The sequence below is a fragment of the Sciurus vulgaris genome (assembly GCF_902686455.1).
Source record: "Sciurus vulgaris genome assembly, chromosome: 9".
NCBI lineage: Eukaryota > Metazoa > Chordata > Mammalia > Rodentia > Sciuridae > Sciurus > Sciurus vulgaris.
The window spans coordinates 19,999,294-20,017,861 of NC_136469.1; the positions used below are offsets into that span (position 1 = coordinate 19,999,294).

Below are 18,568 nucleotides of genomic sequence, written 5' to 3' on the forward strand. Positions count from 1 at the left end.
GGCATCACGTGATGGAGAAGTGAAGCCTTGGGAGGGACATAGGATCACTGTGTGGCACCCCTTCAGGAGTGCGCAGTGCGAACTGAATCGGAAGGGAACATCAAGAAAACCCCACACTAAAAGTGTTCTATTAGTAAACCAGAACTGCACGACTTTAAAAACATTAATGTCACAACACCGAAGGAAAGGCTACGAGACTATCCCAGACTGAAGAACACTACAGAGACTAAACTAAATCCAAGTTTCCAAGACTACCTCCTGTTCTGGAACAGAAAAAACAAAAAACAAAAAACAAAAACAAAAACCCAGCAACAAACAACAACAAACCTACACAGAGCATCGGGTCATTTAAAGTTAGATCATATGCCAAATATTAAAGCATAGTATTAATGTTAAATTAACAGTAATGCAATTGATAACGGTAGTGCTGTTATTTTTTAAAATATCCCTATTTTTAGAAGATACACACTCAGGTATTCAGGAGAAAACTTCTCTCACATAGAGTGAACACACAAATAAAAAAGTAAATGAGGCATAATGTCAACAATGGGTGAACCTGGTCAAGGTACATAGGTGTGTTTTCATGCAATTCTTATTTTCACAGTATTTCTGTAAATTTGCAGTTATTTCCATTTTAAAAGTTGGGTTTGTTTGTTTGTTTTGTGGTGCTGGGGGTTGAACCCAGGGCCTCACGCATGCACCGAGTTACATCACTAGCCCAATGTTTTTGGTTTTTTTTTCCCCCAACCTGCTACCTGTATCTTTCCTCTCACAAATGTGGTGATATCGTTCTCGTTTTCGAAGATGGACAGCGTCTGCAGTAGATTCTGCTCCAGCCATTCCCAGTGTTCCGTGATTTCCTTTCTGGAGCCACCTGTACAAATGTAAAATGATAATAACGAATGTCAAGTTCTGGGCCAATTTTTTTTTTTGGTATCTGGAGCCCAGGAGTTCTTAACTACTGAGCTGTATCCCGAGCCTTTGAAAATTTTTATTTAAAGACAGGGTCTCACAGAGTTGCCTAAGGCCTCACTAAGTTGCTGAGGTTGGTTTTGAACTCTCGATCCTCCTGCCTCAGCCTCCTGACCTACTGGCATCCGCCACCATGCCTGACAAGATATTTTAAAACCCAAGCTCACTTCATTACTACTCGACACCACAAAAGGTGACTGTCATTTCCAAAGCTACCTGTCCTCCAGAGGAGACAGGTGAGACCGTGAAGAACATGGAAACTCAGGAGGAAGTAGGCCTCATGGTCAAGTCCGATCAGGTGGGTCCAGAACTTTTAGCACCTGGAAGGAACATGTTCCACACTCAGTTTTCTGCACTGGGAGTTGACCACTTCTCTGTCCTCCCTTCCGGAATTTTCACCTTACAGGCTCACACAGATCTTGCTATGTTACGAGGCTTCCGTTGTTAAGCTGCAGCAATATGAGAGCTGAGGTAGATGATGAGCACTGGATGTGAGAAGAAACCACCTTCTGTAATGGCAGAAAATTACTCTCACTTCAATTATGAATGAGATGTGAAAATGGACTCTGTAGGGAACAGCAGCCCGCCCTCACTAAGACGGCTGGCTTGAAATGTAACGGGATGAGGTCATCCACAGAGCCACCAACCCAGTCACTAAGCTTCAGTCTGACAAAGAGCATTCATCACCTCACCTAAAGACCTCCAAATCTAAACCACCCGGCCCAGAGGCACTTAGAAAGACACTGCTTTCTGCTCACAAGGCGGGACATCACGGGGATGTGGTCAGGATACAGCCAGAAAACACCAGAATAAATTCCTTTTATGACTGATCATGATCTTGCAGGAAAAAGTTTCCACAAAATAAACCATCCACATGTCCTAGGTATAAATGATATGCCCTACTCATTCCAAAACTTAAGAATGATTTTGTGATTCTGCTGATTTCCCCTTCGGCCATCTCCTGAGATTTCCAAGTTACCTTTCAATTGATTTCTCGAAAGTGCCTTTTTCTAAACTCTGTTGTTTGTCACTATCAATTCAAGATATCTCAGAATCTCAGTCTCACTCCAGACAAAGGAAAAAAGGCAGAAGACACAACGTATCTGCGATTATATTCAGAACTCTGGTTGCAGAACTAAACTCTCTTAGAAAATGAGAGGTACACTGGAAGGGCTTTAGACCCCCTGTTTGAGGAAAGGCTAAACAGAAGAAAATCCAAGTTTACTTTCTTTTACTTTAAAGACTAAACTCCAAAACGGCCTCCATGGGATGCTCATGGAGCTGGGGATGCAGCTTCACAGTGGAGCACTTGCCTAGCATGTGCAAGGGCCTGGGTTTGATCCCCAGCTCCACAAATATGAATGAATGAATGAATGAATGAATGAATGAATGAATGAATGAATGAAAATAAAAATAAATAAGTATTTAGAAGGATAAAAATCAGATTTCTGAGTGGAAAGCTGTCCTGTAAAAACACTAAAGAATGAACTGCTCTTCTCCGTGGGCCCTTTTCACAGCTCGCTTGAGGTCACAGTCAAGCACATGTAAAAGCAATAGGAAGACTCTGTACTGTGATGTAGAAAATAGTTTCTAAATGCCTATATGGAATATTTAGGAAGTAAGTCTACTTGGGGAGTCTGCCAGAGAGCTTTAAAACATTTTAAAGTTAAAAATTTTAAATCCTAATTGCAAAATTTTCTGAAAGTACTAGGCCCTTCCTGGTCTGCAAAAGCCACTATCATCATGAGCCACGATAAGCTGCAGATTCCAAGACCTGTCCAGAAGGCACTGGTCATGTGCCTTCCGCCCTGCTGTTTGTCTGTGCTGTTGGCACTGACTGAGGTACTGTACCTTAGGACAGAGGCACTCGTGGGGATTCATAGCACTGCTGAGTTTCTCCAGATCCACTGGGCATGATTCCCAGCCTCTGATTTGCCTCTCATCTGCCCCCACCTACATCAGTCACAGATGTGCCTTCCAGAGGCTGAGGCTCAGCTCGGCCAGGGTTGTCGGCTCTTGGCTGCTATCTCATAATGCTCTGCCCTCTACCAGGTAAGCAGACCACCTACTTTCCTTTTAGATTCCCTGTTCCACTGATCACAGAATCCAGATCAAACTCAATGATCCTTGTGTTTCATAAGTAGAAAAGTCCGTCAGCTGTAAGACCTGGGTAGAACAGGTATGTCTTCAGTTTCGCTCACACTATCTTCAAAGTTTTCTCTGTACACATGGCCATGTATGTGTATCTTGGCTACACACACCCAGGGCAGAAAAGGTGCATGCAAGCATATGGTCCTTCAGCAAACAATTGCTTATACTTCCATGGCATTACATGATGCTCCACACGGCTGATGTATCTACCCCCACCCTTACTCACATACAGTCATGCATGGCTTAAGCACAGGATGATGCAAAAATGCATCATCAGGCAATTTTGTCATTGCATGAACATCATTGAATGCACTTATGCAAACCTAGATGATCTAGCCTACTACATATTTAGGCTATTTGGTCTAGCCTACCGCTCCTAGACTACAAACCTTTCCACCACGTTACTGTACTGAATACTGTTGGCAACTGTCACCAGATGTATCTAAACAGGTTTATTTACACCAGCATCACCACAAATTCATAAGTAATGCACTGCATGGAGATGTTGCCATGGCTACTTCAGTAGGTGACAAGAACTTTTCAGGTCCATTTTAATCTTAGGGGACACTGTTCTAGGTGGTGCATGACTGCTGCCATCCAAGATTCTTGCAGGGAAGTTCAGGTTTACGATCACCATTGTTTGCCAGCCACAGTGTCTTCACTGCGAAAGGACTGCCTGCCTTCCACTGTCCCATCCCCATGAGGCCCACCCCCACCACCCAATGACATTTTCACCCGGGGCTCTTCCTGTACTGCTCACCTCTGGTGAGGTAAACCCACACTTTGGTCTTGTGACCACTCCTGGCCCCACTTCCATTGCTGTTGCTTGTGCTCTTTCTCTTCTGTCCTGTACACCTCCTGCTGTTTCTCCCATATCTGTCGGCATCACTGGAGAAGGATGGCCCTGCAGGGTCATCAGCAGCCACTCCCTGTCCCACGCGTCCAGTGGTGCTTACTGTCTGGAGGTCTCAACTCTTCAGCCTACTCAGTGCTTCGGGTTTGCCTCTATACTACCAAGGAGGTTTTTTTCTGGCTACAGTCAAACCTAAGATTCCAAGAGTTGCAGAAGTCTGGATTTCAGGTAAGGAAGAAGTTAGTAGGAAATGACCATCATCACTATTTGAGGAAAGAAAACAACAAATGCCATCAGCCAACGGTAGCTACGGGAACTGAACTATGGATCCATAGCCAGTGGATCCTTTCCAAGGAGAATAAGATGCAAGTGACTTTTACATTTATATTAACTGCATAAATGCACCATATTCTCTAACCACTTTCCTAAATGAATAATAAATGAGGAATAACAAATAAAAAGACTATATGAGAACCAGTGTCTGGCCCCAGGTGTGGAGACAAGAAATATGAGGATACCCAGAAGGTAGAACTGAATTCACTCTCCTATTCTATAAGACAAACCACCAAGATGCCAATTCAGGAAAAAAATATTTCTGGAAGGATGTGCCCACGTCTGTCCACTCCTCACCTCAGAACAAAGGGTACAAGTTACCTCTCAGAAACAATAAAGCAACTGCCCTGAACAGTTTGGGAGTAACTATCATTTTTTTCTGGATCATTCTTCAGAAATCAGCAAGAGTCCAAAGGAAATGTGTCTGAACCTGACATGTGTCTAAGTGACTCTTAGTTATCAGGTACATATACACAGTGCTGCAAGAACTGAAGTCCCAGAACCCTCCAATATTGCTATTTTTGTTCAAAGTGAGATAATATGGAGCTTTATTGCTGTGAGTCTGAAAGGGACTGGTCTATTTACCCAGCTGTTCATGCAAAATTTGTTAGAGTTCATAATAGACAGGAAGGCTTGGCTGTAGATTTCTGGCCCCATTTGTAGAGAGACAGCAGGAAAAACGAGCTGACCCACTGTGTAATCAGCTGGGACAACAAAGAAATCTGGGGTCAGGGATGAGAATCCTTCAGGAAACCCCAGCCAGAGAGCTCATTGTGACGAAAACTGGATCAGCACTTCAGAGGTTCAGGTTATTTGAACATTAATTTCTGAAAAATAAGAATCTTTTTTGTTTACAACAATTTTTTAGACTATCGGCCACAGGTCCTCTGCATGTGTCTGGGCAAATTTTAAATAGTGAAAAATACTATGCCATTCTAGTTTAATTTCCCATCTCGTTTGAAATGTATCTGACGCACATGAAGCCTACTTGAAATTAAAAGAAACATTCAAATAGATCCATGGATCGTTTTTATCAGATCTGGCCTCTGAGGAGTAAGAAGAAAAGTTTAAAGGCCCACTGAGGGATATTTGCAATTATTTCTTTGTGATGTGTGACCAGTAATACATTTTGGTTCTGAGATTGCAGAACAGACTTTAAAGCCCGAACCACAGAATAACAGGGATAGAAATTTCTCACTAATCATGAGTGTGTGCATACATGACTTTAGGTGTCTATTTGTAAGTACACAAAAATAAAAACCACGCCCAACACAGTAGAAGACAAAACAAATTTTAAAGACCACTAAACCTTTTAGGCATCAAAAAGCAACCAATGTAGTAATTTGGGATCTAGAACAGGTTCTGCCAATCACTGAGCTGATCCACTAGCATGCAAAATCAATCAAATAAAGGGAAACAAAATGAAGAAATCATCTATTTTATGATCTTATCCAAATAACAAACATAGCCTCAGAGATGAAAATTTCAAAGTTTAAACAGCAAGTGAAGGCAGGATCAATACCCACTATGCTGGAATAACAATTACACACCCTATATTTACAAAGTCACCACCACTCAGAAACAATTGCAGGGTGAGAGGTAGAGGATTAATTTCATTTTACTGCATATGGATTTGTGTTCAACATCTCTAGTAATTAGAGAAATGCAAATTAAAACAACTCTAAGATTTCATCTTACTCCAATTAGAATGGCTTTTATCAAGAACACAAACAATAACAGATGTTGGTGTGGATGTGGTGGAAAAGGCACACTTTTACATTGCTGGTGGAGTTGCAAATTGGTGCAGCCACTCTGGAAAGCAGTATGGAGAATCCTAAGAAAACTTGGAATGGATCCACCTTTTATCCCACTCCTTGGCCTATACCCAAAGGACCTAAAATCAGCAAACTACAGTAACACAGCCACATCGATGTTTATAGCATCTCAGTTCACAATAGCTAGATTGTGGAACCAACCTAGATGCCCTTCAAAGGATGAATGGATAAAGAAACTGTGGTATATATACACAATGGAATACTATTCAGCCATAAAGAAGAATAATATTATGGCATTTGCAAATAAATGGATGGAATTGATCATGCTAAGTGAAATAAGCCAAGCCCAAAAAACCAAAGGCCGAATGTTTTCCCTGATAAGTGGAGGATGATATATAATGGGGGTGGGGGTGGGGAATGAGAGAATAATAGGGGAACTTTAGAATATGTAGAAGAAAATGAGAGGGAGGGGGGTATGAAAAATGGTGGAATGAGACAGACATCATTGCCCTATGTACATGTATGATTACACCAATGGTATGAATCTGCACTGTGTACAACCATAGAAACGAAATGATGTACCCCATTTGTTTACAATGAATCAAAATGCAGTCTGTAAAAAATTAAAAGCTAAATAAAAAAAAAGAAACAATTGCAAAATTGTATTTGGAGAGGGCAAAAGAAAACCTTCAAAATACTGTTGCAATTTGAAATATTTTTAAAGACAAAAAGAATATTCACTCTTTCAAAGTCCCCATCTAATTAAATACATGATTATAAGCACTTTAATAAGATGACACCAAGGCCAGGTGCCACACTTTATAACACACACAGTATAGGTACACAGCAACCCTGTGAGTGGACTAATTATGGTCTTTTTTCCAGGCAGAGAAACTGAGGTTTTCACAATTTTATGAAATCAAATCCAGACTTTTTGGGTTCAAAACCTGTGCTCCTATTTGCTCCACTTCACTGCCTCCTCACACATTTTACAAGTGCGGTTTAGTATGAACAGAGGCTGGAGAAGGAGCCGGGGTATCAGGGAGGTAATATAACAAAATGCCACAGACCAGACATGGATGTCATCAGGTGCACCTGGTTTCAAATTCCCGCAGGGCCACACGGTAGCTTTGGGTCCTTGGGTAAGTTACTTAACCTCTCTGTGTTTCAGATTCTTCATCTGCAACATGAAGGGAACAGCACACAGACCTAGGTCTAGCACAGACCTAGAACATAGAAAGCCCTGAACCGTTCCTTCTGCTGCTACCACCACAAACAGCAGAACAGAGACCTCATCTTGTAATAAGATGCAGAAAATATTTCAAACTTCTGACGTCAGGGCACAAAGAAACCAGCTGCTCAACTACTGCCTAACACACATGCAGCGGAAACCTCTGTGGTCCTGACTCCCTGAGGTCTGGATTGCACAGGGTCCACACTACCACAGGACAGTGTGGACAGAACAACTCCTTGTGTGAAGATGGCAAGCTCCTTCCATAACTCTGCTGGCAATCTCCCCTGGGTGGTAACTGCTCATCACGCATAATCATTGAGAAAACACAGCCCCAGGTAATTCATCCGACACTGGCAGTAAGAACCCGTAGTTGACATGGTTATTTAACTTAAGTGCCCTGTCCTATCTCAGTGGTGGGAATGTAAATGGCCATTTCCTGGAGGACAATCAGGCCAGCCATATTAAATACATACATATTCTTTGACTCATCATTATCTGCTGTTACAAATTTATCCTAAGGTAGTAACTAAGGTATGTGCAAAGATTTTGCTAAGGAGGATATACCCTAAGGTTGTTCAAAATGTTGTAACAGTAGAGGAAAGAACCCCAAATGTTCAATAACAGCATATTGATTAGATAAATTACATTATACGCACAATAAAATATTGTCCACCTATTAAATTGATGTTGTAAAAATACATTTTATTGAGATGAAAAGGAGTCTCAATATATCTGTTTTCATCATTTCATAAATTTCATATATAAATAGCTTATATATTTACATATAATGCATATATAGTATATACACATTAGTATATAAAATATATATTTAAGTCCGGAAAGTGAGAGTTTATGACGTGCTATTATGGTTTTATTTTTATTCTATTTACTTATCTATATTTTCTAATTTTCTTTCTTTTGGGGGAAGATAATGGGAATTGAACTTAGGCACAATGAACATGTACTACATAAAGAGAAGAAAGCAATTTTTTTTTCTTTTTTTAAGCTCCTTTGTTTAAAGATAAGAAAAACCATCCTTGAGGGATGCAGACCAAGAGAGTACTATTAAAAATACCCACAACCTTCACATTATGTCTATCTCATGTGGAAAGCAACTAAATTACCTAACATTTTCTCTGTCTACTGTAGAGAAACAGCAAGAACAGGCCAATTAGCAATCTTTAATTAAACTCCGGGTCTCACCAGCTCCAGACTAAAGGAATGTTTAATCATAAAAACCAGCACGGTGCCACTTAAAAAGTCATGGGGTGGGAGGCGGAGACCTGAGAACTTGGTTTGAGCTCCACCTAACTAGTTAAAACCAGGACGGCTACCTTGGACACATTCACTTTCCCTCTGCATTCTCCTAAAATAAGAGCGGTAGACAAGACGATGACTAATGTATCTCTCAGTTCTGAAATTGAATGACCTGCTAGAACCACATGAGATTCTGAAATGGTAGAGAAAAGGAAATTTAAGTCAATGGGGAGCTCTATTAGGGCACTGTTCAGGGCTGTTATCAAACAACACGATCCATATTGCCTGGGGCCAGCTGATTATTATATTGGCAGTAAGCTACACTAGGTCCAAAAGATTCCTGTGACTCAAAACTAAGGCAAATGAGACAACTAGGATTTGCAGCTAAGACTGCTGCTGATTTACAGAAAAGTGGTCAATGTCACAACACGGATGGTCCTAGCCCCTTTAATTCTGTTGACACTACAGATGACTTATAAAGCACAAGCCATAAAACAAGGTCTTACACTAGGATGGTTTCTACAGGGCAGTGAATCAGACTGCCCAATTTTCTGCTGAAGTTCCTTACAGCAACAGTTCATGAAATTCAAGCCAATTAAAAAGCTCTCAACTTATTTTCCTACCAAATAGTATTAACTCTGTTGCTTATGAAAAAATAACATTCAAGTTATAAACAGAAAAGTCAGCATATTCGAGAAATTCTTTTAAGGTAGCAGCTTCTGCTCTTTACATCTTCTCATGAAAGGAAGCCAGTCATTTGGGTTTTAAACACTGCATTGGAAATCGTTAAGTAAACACAATTAATGGGTGAATGGGACTTTCGCAAAGGTGGTCACTTCCGGGAGTCTTCCATAAGGAAATTCTGGAGCTCTCTCTGTGGGTAATCGATAGACACAAAAGCTAAAGCCATTCTGGGCTTATTATAATGAGATCATGCAGTTGTGACAGGCAACGGAGGGGAAATGGAAGCACGGTTACAGCCTAGTGTTCCCTACTCTTGGCTTGGCAGATAATTCAGGACCAAATCCACACGGTTACTCCGGGTTCTGCCCAACCTGAGTTCTCTGCTTTACTTCAGAATGACAAAGCCCCAGAAACAGACTGAGAACAGCAGTGTCAGGCAGTGACATAAATGTCAATGACAAGAAAGGCGACAGTTGAGGAGGTACAGGGGGGAGAGGCACAGGGCCCCATATAGCTCCTCCCATCACCAGATGATCACCTGGGAAGAACAGGAGCCTGGAGGGCTGATGAGCCCCTGGCCCCGCAGGATCTCAAAACCAGCTGGGGCACAAGTGATGGGACAGCTGGCGGTGAGTGGGAAGGGGGCACGCCCTCATCAGGCAGTAGTCTCAGCGGCTCTCTGACCCTTCATGTCCCTTGGTTGTACTTCTTCACTTGCTGCCTACAGTGTCTCCTTGAACACTTTCTAGACTGTTCATCGACGAAATGCAACACGTTCCCAAACGCCCACCATAGTGCACCTGGTGCATCACCTTCTGGTTGCCCTTCGTGCTAAATGGACCTGCAGGGACAGCTGAATGCTACCTGCTGTGAGCCTTGCTACACCAGTAAATCTGTCTTCTGCAGAGTACCAGCTTCCCCTTCCTGTATCCTCTGCCCCCTTCTTCACGCTCATTACCATCCTTCACTTCTACGTGGTTTTCCCAAGGCCCTAAATCCTAAAGTTACTCTTTTATTCACAGAAATGTGCAATGACAAGGAATATGGTTAACATCTCTCCTGAGGCTGTTTGCATCTTAACCAGAATGCTTTCCAAAGGATACAGCTATGATGTTAGAATTTCAGGTACTAATAAATCCTTGAAGGAGTATTACTAGGACACCTGAGCCTTCCAGCAGCCTGAAATCACACCCAGAAACTTCCCCTATTTGCATGGAAGGTTGGCCTAGAATCCTGTGTTTAGCTGGGTATTCAGCAATCAAATAAGCTGAAGGAATCTTATTCACCTTAGGCTGTATTTGCTTATATCCTCCTAAGAATTAATTTCTCAAGAGCAGAGACCATATAATTGTCTTCATATCTTTGGATTCTAGCAAGTTACTTCTTAAAAAGTAGAGATGAACTTAAAAAAATGAATGAAGTCAACTTAAAGACTTAAAGAACTTAAAGTCAAACTAAAATAGCATTGGATTGCAACCCAGGGTACAAATAAATACCCATGAGTATATAGTGACATAAATAATTGAATAAATTAGTAACAGAGGGAGAAAACAGAACTTCTGTGCAGAAGAATTCACAATAAATTGCCTAGATACTCTACCCTCAACAAGGGGAAGAAAATCATGTCCCCATGCCTTAAGGATGGACCAAGCATAGTGACTTTCTCCCAAAAAGTACAGTTTAGAAAGGGAAAGAAGAGAGTGACTTCAAAGCAGAAAAAACAGAAAGACACTACTTCACACAGGTGATCAGGGACTTTGGTGGCCCTAAATCATGTTGATATTATGTACCCATGACACAATAAAATGAATAGAGTCTTCCCCATAAAAACCCATCCATCGCCCTAGTCTAATCATAAGAAAAATATCAGAGGAACATTCTACAATACATCTAACCAATATTATTCCAAAATATCCCAAACAGAGAAATTTCTGAGTCAAGGGGAGCCTAAGAGACTATGAAAATCAAATGTCATATGGAATACTGGTAGGACCCTGGAACTAGAAAAAAAAAATTGGTAAAAAACCCAAGGAAATCTGAATAAACAATGGATTCTATTTTATACTAGTGTTCAATATTGGTTTACTAATGGTAACAAATATACCATAATAAGATGTTAATAACATTAGAAACTATGTACCTGAGGGTATACAGGAGCTCTCTGAACAATCTGACCAACCTTCCTGTAAATCAAACTATCCTTTCAATTTTTCTATAAAAATACAGTCTAATAATATTAAAAAAAATCTAGTGGAAGCAAAAAAAAATATGAAGCATTCAGTGCCTATGGTAATTTTCCTATGGTTTTTAAAAACTACCTGCAAATAAATCACTTTTTAAATAACCTGGCCATTTTGCATTAGAAGTTCTAATGAGATACTGCATTAGAAATTCAGTGAGATACTGAGATTCTGTCTTATTCCAGTCAGAATAGCAATTATCAAGAATACAAGTAACAATAAATGCTGGTGAGGATGTGGGAAAAAGGTACCCTCATAAATTGCTGGTGGGACTGCAAATTGGCACAACCACTATGGAAAGCAGTATGGAGATTCCTCAGAAAACTTGGAATGGAGCCACCATTTGACCCAGCTATCCCACTCCTTGGTATATACCCAAAGGATTTAAAATCAGCATCCTACAGTGACAGAGCCACATCAATGTTCATAGCAGCTCGATTCACAATAGCTAGATTGTGGAACCAACCTATACGCCCTTCAATTGATGAATGGATAAAGAAAATGTAGTACATATACACAACGAGTATTATTAGCCATAAGTAAGAATGAAATTATGGCATTTGCCCGTAAACGGATGGAACTGCAGACTATCATACCAAGTGACAAAAGCCAATCCCAGCAAAAAAACAAAGGCAGAATGTTCTCTGATATGCAGATGCTGACTCACACTAAGAAGGGGAGAAAAGAATAGAAGTTCACTGGATTAGACAAAAGGGAATGAAGGGAAGGTAGGGTTGGGAAGAGGAAAGACAGCAGAATAACTCCTATGTTCATATATGGACACATGACCAGGGTAACTCCACATCATGTGCAACCACAAGCATGGAAAGGTATATTCCATGTACGTACAATATGTCAAATACATTCTACTTTCATGTATGTCTAAAAAGAACAAATAAATAAGGAGAAAGAAAGAAGTTCTTGTGAGAGATCCAATAATAGCAGGCTGTTTGCTGCCATTATAAATACAGCATAGTATCCAGATTATCATCTGGAGAAATAAATGATCTCTACTCACAGGAGGTACTGTGTCCTAAGATAGACCATCTATTACTTAGTAGACCCAAGTATCCGACATGTTCCTCTTCATTTCCCAGCTTCCCCTGTAGTGAGGCTGGTCCACTCGACCAGTAGTCACCAATGGAGCGTGAGCAGAAGACTCTGGGCCACTTCAGGATGGAAGAAGTTTAACACGGGCACGTTCAACCCTTCTACTCCTTGGAAGATGACCCCAGAGGCCTTGTGTTTCACTACAGATGGCGGATGCTACGTGATCCAAGTAAGCCTTCCTCACAGTGAGCATGTTTATGGGTTAAGCCATTAAGACTGATGTTCATGTGTTGAAACAGCTAAAGTTCATTAACCCTGAAATACCAAGCGATTGCATTCATAGGTAACGTTCCTCCCCTTCTGAGAGAAAGCTGTTGGTCGTAAAGCTGTCTGTAAACTCGTGTCTCACCAAATACTACTTACCACAAGCGATGGTCCAGTAGACCAGAGAGTCTGGAGTCTGGTACAGGATTCGGTAAGGAGCAACCCGGGCACTGGAGTCCAACACGACGTCAAGGGTGCCCACCAGAAGGCCTGAGGATGGAGAAGCAGGGAACAGGTAAGAATTTCCTCAGAACTTCCCCCAAATCCCTGAGACCGTGGGAACATGCCCCTTCTACTGGATCTCCCAATGGCCCCATCTCCCATTTCAGCAGGCTTTGACAAAACTTCCCTCTTAGACATGGAGGTGCTGTCTCTCTGTCCCTTGTTTCAATGACCTCTAAGGGTTATCACTACCTGGCAAACCATGGGTTTCCAAACTACATAAGGCTAACAAAGTTTCCAGCACAGTCCCTGGCATATGGTGAACTAACAAATGCCTGTTCATAAAAATAAGTAAAGTAGCTGGTGCACACCTATAATCCCAGCAGATCGGGAGGCTGCGACAGGAGGATCAAGAGTTCAAAGCCAGTCTCAGCAAAAGTGAGGCACTAAGCAACCCAGTGAGACCCTGTCTCTAAATAAAATACAAAATAGGGCTGAGGATGTGGCTCAGTGGTCAAGTGCCCCTCAATTAAATCCCTGGTACCAAAAACAAAAAAAAGGAAAGGAATAAGCACTTACTATGCTGGCTTCTCTGCTTTTCCCATTGTATGCCTGCTATGTATTACTTTTCCCTTTTCAGCCATGAAGAAAATCCTAAATCTGAGTAAGTGGACAAGGCCACAGGAGCCATGCGTGTAAATCTGACTCAGTGTGCCAGGCTGCCCCACCTACTTCTTGACTTTGCCCGACTTTCATTTTGCATTGAAAAACAATTCAGTTCAGCCAACACTAGACTTCTTTTCTGTGCAGGACACACCCCATGGGCCTAGAGCAGAATAAATAAGCCAGAGTCCCTAGAGCACCTGTAATCTAGGAGAAGCGCTCACACAGCGTTTTCATGCTATGTTTAGCAGGGAAAAAAGGATGCGAAACCAAGACACTTCCTCCCTTCCAGAGCAGTCCTTGTCATTTGTGACATCAATCACTGTGACTACAGATAGTGGGGGCCTTCCCTGTACTCTGAAATGATTCCGTTGTGTGGCTGAGGATCAAGGCATGCATTTTTTGGGAGCATAAAGCTGACTTCTTAGGGTTGGGAACCTTAACGATCCACCTCTCCCGGGCTGACCAGGCCTTCAGAGAAACCTGCTCACATCTGCCAAATCCAAGAAAGCCTGATCATTCAGCGACTGAGTTCCACCATTTACCTGGGAGAAATACAAATGCTCATGCTCCCTTAAGAAGCGACAGTATCTTACTTTTCAGGAGGGAAGTTACAAGGAAAAGGAAATTAAGAGCAAAAGGCAGCTTATGTCCAAAGCAAGAAGGCACCTGTGAGGAGAAGGCCGCCCAGCGAGACGCCTCTCGCTGCGTACCCCGCCAGCGCAGCCCTGGCACCCACCCTGCTTCTCAGTCGGCAACCCTTTCAACAGTCGAAGCCAAGCTGTCAGATTTAGCCTGACAGCAAAAGGATTCTGACAGCTTCAAAGCGGGACCTGTCATCAGTGCAAACTTCTCTTTTAACGCCTTTCATCCAATGTCTCCGACGAAGAAGGGGGATCTCCCCCATCCACAGTGAGCCTGCATTAGACACCAAGGTTGTACACCCTGTCCTAAAGCAACACGGACACACAGAACACACGCATGTGCGCACGCACACACACACACCCCCCCACACACACATTCTGCAAGGCCCAATAAACTAGATCTTTTACTTGGCAGAACAAAGTCAGATTTCTGCTAACGTGTGGATAAGTGGTGTGGTCCTTACGGTGGTAGGAACTCTTTTGGGAGGTGGTAGAAACCTAAAGGCCAAGCGTGATGGTGCACACCTGTAATCCTAGCAGCTCAGGAGGCTGAGGCAGGAGGATCGCGAGTTCAAAGCCAGCCTCAGCAAAGTAAGGCTCTAAGTAACCCAGTAAGACCCTGTCTCTAAATAAAATACAAAATAGAGCTGGAGATTGGCTCGGTGGTCGAGTCCCCTGAGTTCAATCCCTGGTGCAAAAAAAAAAAAAAGTGGGGTCTATTGGAGGTTTTTAGGTCAGTGTTTTCAAAGGGGATGGTGGGACCCTGGCCCCTCCCTCTTCTCTCCTTCCTCCTGGCAGTTTGCTCTGCCACACGTTCCCTACCATTGCCATCTGGCACCTCCAACAAGGCCCAAAGCAAGGGATCAGCCCAATCTTAGGGTACCTCCAGCTAAATAAAGCTTTCCTCTTGTAAGTTGACCATCTTGGGAATTTGGGTGTTGAAACATAAAGCTGGCCAAAACAACTCCCATGATTTAACTGTCCACAGTTAGACTAAGGCTGCACAGAACCCCGTGTGGAGCAGGGTGTGGACTCAGAAGGAGTGACTGGCAATTCAGAACGGCTGAACAACCTCAGGGCATCACACTTTTATTTCCAAAGCCTGGGTTTTCTCAATCGCAAAATGGAGAAATACACCATCTCAGGACCGGTTGTGAGGAATGAGAGTGTAGGACCAGAGGACGAGGCTGTGTGGAAGGAGGGGTTGGAATGACTGGAGCCAAGACTCTCCTTTATTTATTTTCACTTGCATTTTGATCGTTGGCTTATATAGGGATGACTTTGGGATGCAGTGACAGTGGTGCATGCTGGGAAGGAGAAAGGCGGGGTCTACTGATTCCCTTGTTCTATCACCATCCAAACTAAACACCCCACCGCCTGCCCCAAATGCAGGGCCTGACCGAAACAGGCTTCTCAAGAAGTTCCATCAAGTGAAAGCCACAAGTTCTGCTGCAAATGTCACCACCGGTACCTCTCAATGTGCCACTCTGCAGTAACGCTTTGAGGTCTGGGCTGACCAGGCCTCCAGGGAAACCTGCTCACGTTTGCCAAATCCAGAAAAGCCAGACAATGCCTGGATATGCACAGTGCCGCCAAGAACCACTTCCCAGTCTGGTAGCCGGGGATGGTATCAAAAGCCAAGGACCAGTCACCTCGTTCGGAAAGTTCAGTTCCAGATCTGACTCTGTTAGAACCAACTCTGTGGAGGGGACCGGACATTTAACTTCTCAGTGCTTTGAATTCCTCATTTGGAAAGTGATCACAAGAGCAGTTGCCTTCCTGAACTAGGGCCATTAATCAAGATGCCTAAGTGAGGTAGACCACAAGGAAGTCCTAAGATTGTCCCTGGTTTTTGTCAAAGGCAAAGCATCCATTTAGATTCCCTCCAAACCACAGTGACCATTAGTGAACCTAAGCACACCAGAAAAAAAAAGAAAGAAAAAAGAAAAAAGAAAAAAAAAATCACTAAAGTGGAAATTAATTCACTTGCCTTGGCTTATATAAAAAAATATTAAAAATAAAATTCTCAGAGTATGCAGTTTCTCAAGGGCATAGATTTCCACATAATGCCCCACACATGTATTTCTGTTGGCTTTATTGTGACTCTAATTTACTATGACAATCTCTCATTTCTTTTCATTATCTATAGATGAAGAGTATGTTAATATACTCTTAACAAGAAAATCAAAATACTGCTGGCTGGGAAAACTGGATTTCCTCCTGTTAACCAGAAATCAACTACATGTTAACTAGAAATGCAGATCCATCACTCATGATAACTGAGTGAGTGGTGGTAGTAAAACTCCTTTTTTCTTGAATCAAAAGAAGAAATAAGATCCCCAAATCTCCGGATGTGTCACATGTTGGTTCTCAGGCAAAGACTTCAGTCTGGGGTTAGGGAACTGTAGTCAAAGGTTAGCCTATGGGTTTAATAAGACTCTAAAAGAGAGTCATTGTAGACAGAGACTCTTCCAAGGGCACAGGAAGTTCACTGAACAGAAGACAGAGGCAGCCCTGGCTCTGCCACTGCCCAACTCTAAGACCCAGCCTCTAGAGGCTCAGTGTCTCTATTTTTACTGGTTCACTAAACTTTTATACTCTAAAACACAAAAGAAGACAGGACTCTGGAAAAGTCCAACCCAAGCCACATATCCTGATCACCACAAGTGGCCCCAATTAAAATCCGTCTCCGACATCTATCATTCTCATTAACAAAATCTCTGGTGTCAATCAGAGAGAAAGAAAAGAGAGCTGAGGTGACAGTCCCGCTCTGGCGTGTATGACAATGGGCATCACCAACTTCCACTAACATTTCAGTGAACATTTAACAGATGTATACAGACTTACCATAGGGTCCATGGTAAAATATTTAGAAGTACGTTACAGGCACTATAACACTGGGAGACTCATATTAGAATATTTAAGTTAGAATTCTGTGTGTGTGAAGATTTAAGGGACTGGATACGAGTTGAGCTGTGGAGTGGCCAGTCCAGTCCGCAAATACACGACACCCCAGAATCCTCAGCCCTGTCCCGTCTCTGTCATAGTAACCAGATTCCTCTCCATTTGGAACACTGTGCTCATCTGCTCATTCTTACCTCCCACTACTTCAAATGACAAACTCCTAATTATTTAATGCCACTATTCTCCATCCCAGTTCTGTTTCTATAATGCCTAATACACTGATTTTTAAATTACTAGCACATCTTGTCTTGTCTACTCTCGCTAGACTGGAAACTCCTTTGACAGTAGCATCTGATGGACTCTTGGACCCAGAGGCCATGCACTTTGCTTAGAGATCAGTAAGCATCGAACATGTGTCTGATGAATAAACAAGTTAGGTATTTTTTGGAAAAGTCAAAATAATAAATTCCTATTGCATTGCAGAAACTCTAGTGATATAAGACTCTAAGAAAGAGAAAAGACTCCTATACTTATCCTCTACCCATACAGGTTGCAGAAGATGGGAAATCAGCTGGTCTAGAGAATCCAAAACACAAAAGCAGTAATCAGAATTCTCTTCGAAGTCTTATTTCTCGTAGCTCTGAATAGCTGTCAAAATACTGAACCTCTTCATCATTCCCCACACAGAGCACTGTTTTAACAGCTGTTCTAGTCAGCTATTTCTGGAGTTAAACAATCTTTGATCGCCTGAGATAACTAAATCAAATTATGGCCCTCAAAATAACTCTTGTCTGCATCTACCTATTACATTAGCTCGGGAGCATCTTGTAATGCAAAAGAGCTATTTTCAAGGACAGTCAGAACACACGCCCACAAGGGGCACATCTGGGCCTCCCATGTGGCTGTGGCACTAGAGGGAACATGAAGCATGCAGTCAGCTCCACACCTGGAGCACTGGCTGGGACTGGTACAGACTGGCAGGTTCACAGAGGCCCCCACTTGCCCCTCTGGGAGCCAGAAAGGGTCAGGAGAGTGCTGGGGACTTAAAAAGTTGCTTCAGAAAGCCATCAATCCACATACTGATGATCTTGGATAATTTAAGGTCATACTGGACAGGATCTGAAGATCACCTGGCCCTATTCTTTCCATCATGGAGCCATCTGTAGATGAGGTCAGGATCTAAGAAGACCACAGCAGAGTGGGCAGAGGGGTAGGCTAGGCGTCAGCTCAGGTACTAGCCAGTTCCTTCATCTTTGTACCACTGCTTCCTGACACAGGAAGTGCCTGATGTGAACGAAGTACTATCATCTAATGCAATATTA

At 42.4% G+C, this 18,568-nt stretch overlaps 1 protein-coding gene across 1 annotated transcript in view; it reads right to left on the minus strand.

Annotated features, from left to right (window-relative positions):
* The window catches only part of TBC1D9 (TBC1 domain family member 9), a 112,447-nt gene that overhangs the window by 51,733 nt on the left and 42,146 nt on the right, over positions 1 to 18,568 (minus strand). Inside the window, exons 2-3 of the mRNA XM_079154811.1 lie at positions 12,973 to 13,083; positions 756 to 874 (exon numbers count right to left, since the gene is read on the minus strand). Of these exons, the coding sequence (XP_079010937.1) occupies positions 756 to 874; positions 12,973 to 13,083 (230 nt within the window). The remainder of the gene's footprint in view (positions 1 to 755; positions 875 to 12,972; positions 13,084 to 18,568) is intronic.